General features: G+C 48.6%; 1 protein-coding gene across 9 annotated transcripts in view; it reads left to right on the forward strand.

Annotated features, from left to right (window-relative positions):
• FARP2 (FERM, ARH/RhoGEF and pleckstrin domain protein 2) overlaps positions 1–7,997 on the forward strand; it is an 81,259-nt gene extending 73,262 nt beyond the window's left edge. For 5 of the 9 annotated variants that reach the window (XM_055817427.1, XM_055817426.1, XM_055817429.1 and 2 more), the window contains 5 exons: positions 1,251–1,369; positions 2,073–2,236; positions 4,567–4,674; positions 5,514–5,665; positions 6,848–7,997. In XM_055817427.1, coding sequence (XP_055673402.1) covers positions 1,251–1,369; positions 2,073–2,236; positions 4,567–4,674; positions 5,514–5,665; positions 6,848–6,938 — 634 coding nt within the window. In that variant the 3' untranslated portion in view covers positions 6,939–7,997. Of the gene's footprint in view, positions 1–1,250; positions 1,370–2,072; positions 2,237–3,555; positions 3,696–4,566; positions 4,675–5,513; positions 5,666–6,847 lie in introns of those variants that run through there. The other 4 variants (XM_055817430.1, XM_055817433.1, XM_055817434.1 and 1 more) reach the window with 4 other exon arrangements.
• The last annotated feature ends 3,969 nt before the right edge of the window (positions 7,998–11,966 follow it).

The raw sequence follows: 11,966 nt of genomic DNA on the forward strand, positions 1-11,966 counted from the left end.
TGTCCCTCTGCAGGTCCTTTAAAAAGCAGCTGGAGCTGCGAGGAATGCAGGATGGGAGCACTAAATCTCAACCTTAAATTTGTAGGGTTTTTTTACTGCTTGATAACCTGTTATTGAAAAACAGTCATTACCAAATATTTATCAGTCAGGTATGTAGTGGCGCAGGAGCCAGTACTTTTGGTATGCAGATGTATTCAGCAGGCAAATTTTTTTTTAATTCCAGCCTAACATCTGAAAATGTTGGTTATTTTTAAGATAAACTGTTTCTCAGCAGCTGCGAATCAGAAAGCGCTTGAAAGTTCACAAATTTGGAAAAATAAATATAATTTTTACCTTGTCATAACTTAGAAATAGCTCAAAGGTGGTTGTTTTTCTTATGTTACATCTCCCTACCTGTAAAAAAAAACAAAACAAACCAACAAATTGCTGCTGGGCTTAGACAGTGTGTGGAATTTTCAGTCTGAATTAAAAACTTTCAGAAAAAAAGAGATGGTTACTAAAAAAAAGTCTCACAGACCCTCTGAAGTAAACACAAGAGCCTGTGACTGTATATAGCAATTCATACAATTGCGCACACCGGGTATGTAGCCAGGGGTAAAAAAGAAATGCTGTGGCTATGTCTAAAGGAAAACCTTTTGCTGTTGCATACTGATAAGATACAGATACACGTTTATGAGCTGCAAAGCTCTTTCCCTGTAATCATTGTGCGAGCCATGTGATTGGAAACCAGGTGGAGTGAAAGAAGTCCTCATCTTCCTACACTGTTTTACTGATTTGAGATGTAAGGTAAATCCTATATCCCTTCTAAAGGATGTGCTGTCTGTCAGGTTGCCTTTTATCCTTTGAAAAAATTGTTTCCAGTATGGTCATACCACCCATCTCCAAAATGCTTTTTGGAGTGAAGACATGATTTCATGTTTGAAATAACCTATCAGTTCTGAAGCTTTCTGTATGAAGAATAGTGATGGCCTCGACCACATGATTCCTCTTCTGAGTCTTACAGCTCCAGAGGGAAATACTCTGTGGCACTCTTTGCTGTAAAGCCCAAATTTTTGATGGTTATTTTAGTCTTGTTTTCAAGGCTTGAAAATAGAGGTGAAGGCTGTATGAGGTCAGCTTCTTATCTGACTTTGGAGGAATTTTTATTTTTATTTAGTGGAAAGGGACTGCTCCTTGTATTGGCCAGTGACTTGTACACCGTCACGTCTCCAGGTTGGGGTGGTCTCTTGGTTGCACTGTTTGTCTTGCAGTACTCGCCTGGAGATGGGGAAGTGGATGGAAGACCTAAACATGGCAATTGAAATGGCCAAGAAATCTACTGAGAAATCTGACATGCTTCTGGAGAACTCAGTATGCAATCGCTCCAACAGTAAGTGGTGTTTCCTGCCTCCTTGAAAAGCATCAGTTGTCACGTCCTTCTAATTTTTCTGTTGTGAATTTGATGACATAAATGGAGTATTTTTATAACTTATATGATAATAGGCAGTTAATTGTGGTTTTGTGTTGATTTAATCAAAAGAAACATGCTTGTCTTCGTAGACTTCCTAGACTGACATTCCTGGTAGCTTTAAAGACTGCAGAGATGTTCCGGTTGCAGAATTGCTAATTTTGTAAGGTTCTTACTTGTCTCTTACATAGATTTTTCTCAACTTAACCATGTAGTGTATTTTCATGTCCAGAAATGCAGTGTCTTTGGAGATCAGCTTTTATAGCCCAGCATTCCTGTGCCTGTCTCTGGTGGTGTTATGGATGTGCTGAAACATGTAGTATCCCTTCTTGGACCACTTCTTCCTGTTCCTCACTGAGAATCAACTGAAGATGAAGTGTGGGGATTTTTGTTTATTTGTGTGTTTTACACAGTACTGAGTCAGCTGCCCCAAGCAGAGCTGAGTAATGAAAGCCAGAATGATCTGCTCAGAGTGGCCCTTGAGGAGCTGTACAAACAATTCAAGTTGGCGTATTTTAAAACTGGACCATTGCAAGAAAAAACGGTTTTTCTCAGGAATCCCTGCTTCTCTTGCTCTTTGTATTGCACAGTTTTCTTAAACCACTGCCAAATTCTCCTCCCCCAGGATCCTCTGATGAGGTCTCTCTAGAACAGGAGTCCGAAGATGACATACACTCTTCTCGTAGCTCCTTGGACAGGCAGAGCCACCACCGTGCCAACACAACCATGCACGTGTGCTGGTACCGCAACACAAGCGTCTCCATGACTGACCACAGTGTGGCTGTTGAGGTACCCGCAGGGCGCAGCGCTCATCTCACTCTGTCTGTCCTGGCTCGCTCGGCCGCCACTCGTCCTCCACTCCATCTCCCGTTTTGCCTTGGCAACGTCTGCGTCCGTGGGAGAGCGTGGGCCATTAAAAGGCTGCTGCGCGTTTGCCCCGCTCTGTGCATGTCTGCGTGTCTGCACACACACGCTCTGCTCTCCTTGCAGAGGGCTTTGCTCTGGCAAAGGCACTGAAGGAGGGAAATTTTAGAGCAAACCCGGGATATCCTAGGGCTACGGCATTCCTTTGGGTTTCATTAGCCTTGCTGGAGGGTAAGTTACCTGCCCGTGGTATTTTCCTTTAGAGACTCTGACTCTGCTATGAGCGAGGCCTGGTTAGCTGCTGTATTGTACCCAGAATTAAGAAGAGTGCTTCAAGTTCAGTGGGAATACAGCGTCTCTGCCCTTCCCTCACTGGCAGGGGTGAGCAGCAAGCATTAGAAAGTGCCATTTTACGGCATTGTGTCGTGTTGTGGTGGACGTAGACGCACTGTGTGAGCTGCCATTACCTTGGGTCTTTCCACTCAGCATGGCTGGAGGCAGCACTGGTAACTGGTAGCACGTTTTGGTACTGAATCCTGCAGATTTCAAGACAGATGTCTGTTCAGCACTCCTTACACAGAATGCTGCTTGTGCCAGTGCTACGTTTTCACTTTAAGTGGCAGTTTGGCAAGGTCAGTTGGGTAGGTCACCCTCCTGGAGGCTGGCGTGCTTGGAAGACTTCCAGAAGTGGGAAGGACGCTAAAAACCGTGAAGAGAAAAAGTAGATCGCTAACTAGACAAAGAGCAATGAGGCAGGGTGCTGCATCCATTTGTACCTCCCTGCTTTCCCTGCCCTGCGGTTAAGGCACTTTTTGTTTAATGGAAGGAGTTACAATTGGGGCACTGAAGCTCTGAGGTTCTCGTGATGTGGAGACGGTATCAGTCAGCTCAGTAAAGGACATCCTATAGCTGTGGCCTTGGCTTAGGATCCAGAAGTTGGGCACTTTAGCTGGCAAAGAAAGTATTTTCTATTGGAGGGGACAAGCCTTCCTTTCCCAGCTGATAACCTTGTGAAAGGCACAATCTCGCTGTTCTGTACCCAGATAATGAGACCACCCCTGATACAGGCTCTGGGATTAAACGTGTGAGTTCTTGCAGCTCCCTCTCGCTTTGTTCTGTTCCATGGACTAATGCCATCATTTTTTTTCCACAATCCATGTTCTTTTAACAGACGCCTTTCTTGCATCACTTCTCTTATCCTAATGTTCTGTTTTTATCTTTCTCTCCCCCTTTTCTCTGCTTAGTTTTCTGCTCTCTTGCTGTTTCTCCAGAGCTTCCTCCTCGCTATTTGCTGGGCCAGGCCCAACGGCCCAACACAATCACCCATGTTTGTTGGTACCGGAACCAGAGCCTATCCCTGTCTGATTACCTGTGCATGATTCAGGTAAAAATGCCTCTCAAGTTCTGAGCTGGTGGGGAGGAGCCGTGGGATGCCAAGGAAAATGTACTGCTGCTCTCTTCGTAACTGCTCAGTGAGCCACGTGCGCTGCGTCGGGATGCCCCAGCCAGCGGCAGCGTTTAACGTTGCCTTGTTGACACGGGATTTCCTCCTGTTTATGTTTCCTGAAACAGTTCTCTACATAAATCTGCTGTCTTTTTCTCTAACTAAAAAACTCATTTGCCCGTCATTCCATGCTGTAGGTTTCCTTATCCTCCTGCGAAGGCGCTGGGTGACTGTGATTCCCAAGGCCTGGGAATGTTCAACTTCCCTGCAGCCCAGCTGCCGTGCTGAGCTTGGCTTTGCGTAGCTGCCACATGTAGCTTGTCCACAACTCCGGCACTCTCCGTTTCTTCTTCTGCTTTATTTTCTTTTTCACACAGTGTGTTCTGCTTGATGTTTCTCTGCGTGTGGATAAGGGTGGCTAAAGGGATGGGCACCCTTGTGGCTGTCCCTGTTCCCCTGACCTAGGCTGCAAAGGAGAGCGGTTGCTGGAGGGACAAGTCGATGCAGCACCCTCCTCTGTGCTGCCAGACACCACACTGAGATGCAGCAAGCACTTAAACCTTAAGGGGAACTTGCTATTAGTGGAGAGGAATCGCTAATTCGTTCATAAGACGACAGTCGTGAATTAGTGAACTGAAGCTACAAAGTCACTCAGTCACCATGTGAAAGGTCCGGGAAACCTTTTCCAACAGGGGAGCAGGCGCAGGGGCGGTTACAGCAGGCAGCTTCCAGCTTTTTATCTGCGGCAGCTGTTGTCTTTTCCTGAAGGTTGTTTTCCTGTGGTTTCATGGTAGTTTTCATTCTGTGCTAGAACCAGCTCTCTGGATACTTGCTGAGGAAGTTCAAGAACAGCAATGGCTGGCAGAAACTGTGGGTTGTCTTCACCAACTTCTGCTTGTTCTTCTACAAAACGCACCAGGTGAGCAAGTGTAGCTGAGGGGACCGTGTCCGGGGTGTCGGGGGGAAGCTGGAGGTCCCCGGGTTTCTGCTCCAGGTGCAGCTCACTGCTGTTTGAAGGAGGGTAACAAGTGGAAGAGGAGGTAGTTTGTAATGAGGCCGGTTGCTGTAAGGCCATGGGCCCTTCTTGCAGAATTTAATCAGGATTTCCAAGTCTGTTGATGGTACTGACTTTCTGTGAGCGAGGGGGAAAACGTCTCCTCACGCAGTGACTTACGGAGGTGAGGGAATTGGCAGCCTCTGGTCAGTCTCTGTCCTGCTCCTCGCTGGGCTTCAGGACGGTTAAGCAGGCATCGGGGGTTTCTCTGCCTGTGGTGCATTCAGCGCCTGCTTGGTAACGCACTGTGCTGCAGTGGAACCTGTGCCTTTTCATCTTACTAATCCAATAAACTTTTTTTTTTTTTACTCGGGCATCTTGCCTTGAGGGCGCATTTCTTTTGGGAGGGATATTTTAGCTCCCGTGTTGGATCTGGGGGTCTCTCTGGAGTTCCAGAGACAGGGTGCAGAGCGGGAAGCGGGGAGCCCGGGAGGCAGCGACGGGCAGGGGAATAGCAGCAAGTGAATAATAATTTATATATTTATATATAAAATAATAATAAAGCAGTGAAAGGAGTGGGGGGAAGGTTTCATTATCAGCTGTTGGAGGCCTTGCAAAAGATAAAGGCTGCTCCTCCTCTGTTCTCTCCTAAACAAAAATGCAACAACCGTACCTGTACAGTACAAAAGTGCGAGTGCGCAGTGGGACGGGTTGTGCTGGAGGGGATGCCTTGCACTAAGGGCTGGGCTATTGGGCTCTTCCAGGATGATTATCCCTTGGCCAGTCTCCCGCTGCTTGGCTACGCAGTCAGCTCCCCTGTGGAGGCAGACGGTATTCAGAAGGATTATGTCTTCAAGCTGCAGTTCAAGTCCCATGTGTATTTCTTCAGGGCTGAGAGCAAATACACCTTTGAGAGGTAATTTTCTGTTTTCTTTGTCTGTCTTGGTATATAACATGCAGTTAACTCCCTGGTTGATCATCCAGAGCCCTGTCTTTCCTCCTGACTACCTCCTAGTCCTTACAGCACATTCTCAGTAATAAAAAGTTCCTTTCCTCTTCCTACCGATGACATGTGGGGATCCCTTCTCTGCCAGCACCGTCCTCATGGTAGGACGTAGCTGGTGGTTACTCCTACAGCTGCTGTAGGCTGTGCTGTGTCTCAGGAGTCGGGGTCTCCCTGGGAGCTGGGGAGCAGTGTGGGCAGAAGGGCTGTGAGGCGCTCAGCCCCACTAGTCTTGGGAGCCAGATTTCTAGGTTAATGAGAGTTCTGGGAAGAATACTGCCCCCCTGCCCCGACCTCTGGGAGCAGGAGTTATAACACAAGGCTGAGAGCAACATGTGCAGTGCTGCTTTTCACTTTACTGCTTTCGCAATAATTATTTTTAGCAGTGTTGGTAGGGCCTTCCACACATGGTCCAGTGAACCATGTTTAAAATGCATCATCTAGAAGACTCTGCTGTTACTTTAGGTTTTGAAAACCCTCACTTTGTGTTCTGCTATGCAGGGCGGTATTGGCTGTTTTGGAGTGTGGTTTTATTGAGAAGGTGTCACGTACTTCCCCCTTCCTTGGGAGAGTATCGCACACTTGTGAGCAACATACCTGTCAGCTACCCGAGACAGCAGAGCTGTGCTTTTTAATCCACTGGTCTCATGTAGTGATTTCAAGGAAAAAATGTCTAATTCACAATGGATATTCGTCTTCCTTTTTTCACTGTTGCTTTACTTTCTTCCATATGAGCAAGTCTGTTACATAATGTATTGTAAGAAAAGCAATCCGTTGACTAGGGAAAATTTTTGTCAGCCTGTCCTTCTTGGTAAATGCTTTCTGTATACTTACCAGAGAAGACAGTGTGCTTTCACAAGAGCTCTCTGGAGCCCAGAGTGCTGTTACCTGGACAGGCAGCCACACTCTGCAGTGTATTTTGCCACATCCCAAGCTGTTCGTTTGAAGAGTTATTTTCCTAAAAGAACTGTAAAAGAAAGGTAGAAAATAGAAGTTTTATGAGGTTTGGTGAAAGGGGTACAGCTCGTAACCAAAGGGCCAGATTGTGCATCTGTGAGTGAGAGGCTGAGCATTTCTCGTGTCCTTTCTTGCCAGGTGGATGGAGGTGATCAAGAGAGCCACCAGCTCTCCAGCCAGGTCGAGCCTGCTGATGCCAAAGGATGAGAAGGACAGTCACACAGACTGAAGCAGGGCAGAGCTGGATCTCTGCTGTAAACATCAACAAAAGAGGCAGACGGAAACAGGAGTGTCTGGAGTTGATAGAGCAAAGAACTGGGAGACTCATTTCCACCCAGTATGGAAAGTGGGATTGAGGGAGTTGCAGATGGGGATCACATCCATTCCCAATGGTATGGAAGTGCAGGTCTGTTCCAGTTGAACCTACTTAGCGAGAACCTAACAACCGCAGAGCGCCGGTGTGCACGCATTGTGGAAGGTTTATTGTTCCAGTACCTGTACAGTAACACCCTTGCCTGCCCTGAAGGCAAATTCCACCTTCGTTTTGCATTTTGACTGGCTGGTCAGCATACATGGGAAAAAAAACAGCAGCCGTCAGTGGTGCAACGGGCTGGCAGCTGCTGGTGCCAGGGTTTACTGGCTCCCAGAAGTTCCCTTCCCCTGATGCTGCGCACGGCTGGCTGTACAGCTGTGGTCTTGCTGCTGTTAACATCACCCCGCTGGCAGTCGTCTCAGACTAACAGGGAATCCACCCATACATTGGCTTAAACACAGTTCATTTTGAACAGAAACTGCAGCTCTCGTAGAGCAAGCAACTCTGCTCTTTGGAAGCCGCCCCAGCAGCAGTTTTCCAGGGGAAGCAGGAGGACTGAACCTCTGCGAAGCTGTTCCAGTGTGGTGTGGGTCGGTACAGGTAGGGCGCGTGGGTTTTTCCGCTGAACTCTGCTGTGGCGCATGCTGAGAGGGTTAATCGCTCGTCTCCTATTACAGCTCCCGAGTTTCTTTATCCTGTAGCAGGCATTACCTAAGGCATGGGACGGCAAACACTCTGATGTGGGTGACCTTTTCAAGGCGTTTAAGCAACGCAGAACAAGCTTCTCTGAAAGTCACTGTTGCTTGTGCTTGTCATGCAAAAACTTCTGAAAATCCCTGTTCTTACCTTTTACATTTGGGGTGGGATCCATCTTCCATTTCTCATGAAGGTGTAAAAGTCACTGGATTCCAGATGGAGCATTAGTGTCTGTGGACTGTATTAAATCACTATATTAAATCTGAAATGTTTGCAGTTTGTTCTGTTTTTGTAAAGCTGTCTCCTTTGGTTGCCTCCATGGAAGGACTGAAATAAGCTAAGTGCCACAAAATGCTGTCGGACGAGGCTTTGATTGGCTCTAGGGACTCTGCATTTATACTAGATAGAAAAGTATTTGTGTACTAGAAGAAGGAACAATGAAGTGGTGTAGTGAAAGATCAAGGAAGGTGTTGCGTGTTGTGAGGATGAAGGAGTGCGAAGTGGGAAGTACAGAGGCCAGCTTGTGCATTCTCCAAGGCTGTTTCAGGTTATGGTCCAAAACACGTGCAGGATGAGGGCAACGGGGAGGGGGTTCCAGAAGGATTTTCCAGACTGCTCACTTGGCATTTGCATTGTGGAGAAAGACAAGTGACTGCAGATCCAGCCTTCGCTACCACTGTTAACTGACCATTGTCCCATCTAAGTTAATGTATTTAATTTATTAGTGTATTCATATTTTTTAAGTAACTACTGTAGGTGTATACATGTGAATTGACTAGTTATGTTATAACACAGCTGAATATGACTGTTGAAAGTAAATAGCATCTTTGTATAAAACTCTTCTCAGCCTCTTATTTCTGAGTCTACCATCCCTGTCACTGGCCACGCTCGTGGGAAGATGGGCATCGCTGCACAGAAGCGTTGCTTTTCCTTGGACTGAGAGAAGAGGTTTCGCACTGTTGATTAATGAGTCTTTGCATTCAGTAGTTTTCCTGGATGGTATCGACTATTCCTTTGTCATGGTCGCACACTGGAGGCTCTCAGCAGGAGCCTTCCTCTCTCACAAGAACTCTCCCGTGCAGTTGCTGCCCTTTGTTGGTCTTGGCAGGGAGGCTCTGCAGGAGCAAGCTGCAGAGGCGGGGAGCAGGGTGTCTGTCAGCAGCTGGGGATCTTGGCACTTAACTCCAACCTTTATTTGCACTCACCGGCTGTAGCAGGGCTTTCTAGTGCCATTTGAAAATAATCGAAATATTTTTATAGTGTTCAAGTAGTTCTTCAAGACTGGTTCTTGGCTGCTGCAGCATCAAGCTCTGCTCCATCCACAGCAGAGATCCAGCACCACGTCAGTGAAGTGGAGGGGGTGGTGGAGCCACCTTTGAGGAGCCTGAGTGCCACCGGGCTTGGGGAGCAAGGGGCCCGGACTGACAAACACCACCTGAAATTCAGCAAGGATAAATGCAGAGTCATGCAGGGGGGACAAAGTACCCATCCTCTGCAGCACATGCTGGGGACTGTGCGGGCTTGGGGCCGAGGCCCTGGGGTCCCCAAAAGCAAGGTGTGGTTGTTGAAGGGCAGTGTGTGTGCTCTTGCGTGCACATTACGGAAGCTAGGCCTGGCCGACTGCCAGAAGAGGAGGACAGGAGAGCAGGAGAAACGTGTTTCTGCAAGCGCTGTGTGAGAGGGTGCAGTGTTTTCTGCCTAAGGGGGAAATAGCCTGGTATTTGGCCCTGGTGGTTTTATTTTTTTAACTGTTTGACAGAGATACTTGTTTGACATCAGCTACACTTTGCCTAAGTTACCTCCACAAATCAGCTGTCGGTCTCTGTAGCAACACGTGTTAAAGATCAGACTGACACGTATCGGGTATTAACGGGAGGCGGAAGGAACTGTTCGAGCCAGCCTCGCCCTCAGCCAGTGGTGCGGAGGCTGGGGTTTTGTGCTCCTTTGCAGGCCTTCCACACCCCACCCCCCCAGCTTATTTTTCTGTCTTTTATCATTGGCAACACTGCTTTTGCCTGTAACACAAGGAAACAACTTCTGACATTTAAAAAAATGATCAAAGAACACAGTGGAAAGACACATCCCAGTGGTGTGAGTACATGACTGGTAGGTACATGGCTAATCCACGGTTTGAACATCTATGCCCTACTTATCCTCCTGCCACCGATGTGTACCGGAAGAGCAGTTAAAACTCCTGTTACAGGGGAGATGCAGAGAGCAACAGTTCTTCCTTAAGATTTTTGAGGAGTTGAGAGTGGATGATCCTTTAGTTGCTTCAGTAGTCCCTGTCTTGAGGATGGTTGCGCTGTCACAGTGACTGAGGTGCCATCCCTGCAACAGGAGCCTCGGGTACCAGCTGGCAGAAACAGAGCAGGACAGCAGGCAGCAGAAGTCCCTTCTTGGCTGGAGAATACAAATCTCAAATGTCTCTGCAGTTAAAATGCAAGGGCGCAGGCTATGAAAGTCAGAAACTTCACTATTCCTGGCAAAACTGCTTACCTCCCACCTTGGTGAGCTTTCCAAATGATGAGAATTTCAGTGGCATATCAGTTCTTCTGTGAAATACTATGTAGTGGTTTTACTTTATCAGAACTCAGCAGGAGTGTTTGTTTTTCTCTTTGCTACCGTCACTAGCAGTTTCCTTAACAAGAGCACTAGGAAAGAACAGAGTGCAACTGGTTCTTGCTCCTAAGTTTCTTGCTAGCAAGATCTACGTTAAGGGAGAGAGGAACTCATGGAGTCCATGGTCTCATTCCATTTCAAAAAAGCTTCATATCATAGAATCATGGAATGGTTTGGGTTGGAAGGGACCTTAATGATCACCTAGTTCTGCCCCTCTGCCACAGGCACCTTCCAGCAGCCCCGTCCAGCCTGGCCCTGGGCGCTGCCAGGGATGGGGCACCCACAGCTGCTCGGGGCAGCCTGTGCCGGCACCTCGCCGCCCTCCCAGCAAAGAATTTCTTCCTAATAGCTACGCTGAATCTCCCCTCTTTCAGCTTCAAACTGCTCCCCCTTGTCCTGTCATTGCGTGTCCCTCCCAGCTTTCTTGCAGGCCCCTTTAGGTACTGGATGGCTGCCAGCACGTCTGCCCCAGCCTCCTCTTCGCCAGGCTGAACAGCCCCAGCTCTCCCAGCCTGTCTCCGCAGGAGAGGTGCTCCAGGCTCCTCATCCCCTCCACAGCCTCTGGCCCTGCTCTAACAGGTCCGTGCCCTTCCTGTGCTGGGGGCCCCAGGGCTGGACGCAGCACTGCAGGGGGGTCTCACCAGAGCGGAGCAGAGGGGGAGAGTCGCCGGCCACGCTGCTGAGGATGCAGCCCAGGGCACGGCTGGCTTTCGGGGATGCAAATGCACACGGCTGGGTGATGCTGAGCTGCTTGTCCACCAGCACCCCCAGCCCTTCTCAGGGCTGCTCCCAATCCATTCTCCACCCAGCCTGTATTTGTGTTTGGGATTGCCCCGACCCCTGCGCAGGACCTTGCACTTGGCCTTGTTGGACTCCATGAGGTTCAGACGGGCCCACCTCTCCAGCCTGTCAACGTCCCCATGGATGGCATCCCTTCCCTCCCGTGCAATGACCACACAAGACAGCTTGGTGTCATCCACAACCTTGCTGAGGGCGCGCTCTTTCTGGTAAACGCTACTGGTCTTCCCTGCTTCCCGCAGGACTGGCTGGCTGCCCTTCGTTCAGTGTAACAGAGCCCTGCGTCATGGCCTAAGAAAAAAGAACAAGTTTTTGCAGTAGTTCCTACCAAGTGTTTAATGCAACACAGTGGAGCTGTTCTGGTGCCTCCTCCCTTATTGTCCCCTGGTTACCAGAATCACTCCCGTTACACCAGCTACGTCCCCTCCCTCTTTCTTTTCACCCACATGCAACACTAGCTGCACCCACCTGCCTAGCTCTGCCAGCCTCATCACCTTCCGGCTTGTCCCCACAGGGAACTTCCCCACCTCAGATGACATGGGTGGCACCATCCCCACTGTCCTGGTGCCAGTCTGTTGAGCAGCAGCAAGTGCAAGCCCATGGCATTTAACAAGATTCCCAAAAAAGCACAGCCAGGAGTACATTTGTCAGTCTCTCTTTTTGGCTCCAAGGAGAAAATAGCTGAGACAGCACTGCACAGCGTCTCTGCAGTTAAAATGCAAGAGCGCAGGCTCTGGAAGTCAGAAACTTCACTGTTCCTGAACTGTAACCTTCACCTCTACGCTTCTGCTAAGGGAAGGACAATCATACACAAGGTTTTAAATATGC

This window comes from Falco peregrinus, chromosome 12 (assembly GCF_023634155.1).
Source record: "Falco peregrinus isolate bFalPer1 chromosome 12, bFalPer1.pri, whole genome shotgun sequence".
In the NCBI taxonomy this organism is placed as follows: Eukaryota; Metazoa; Chordata; class Aves; order Falconiformes; family Falconidae; genus Falco; species Falco peregrinus.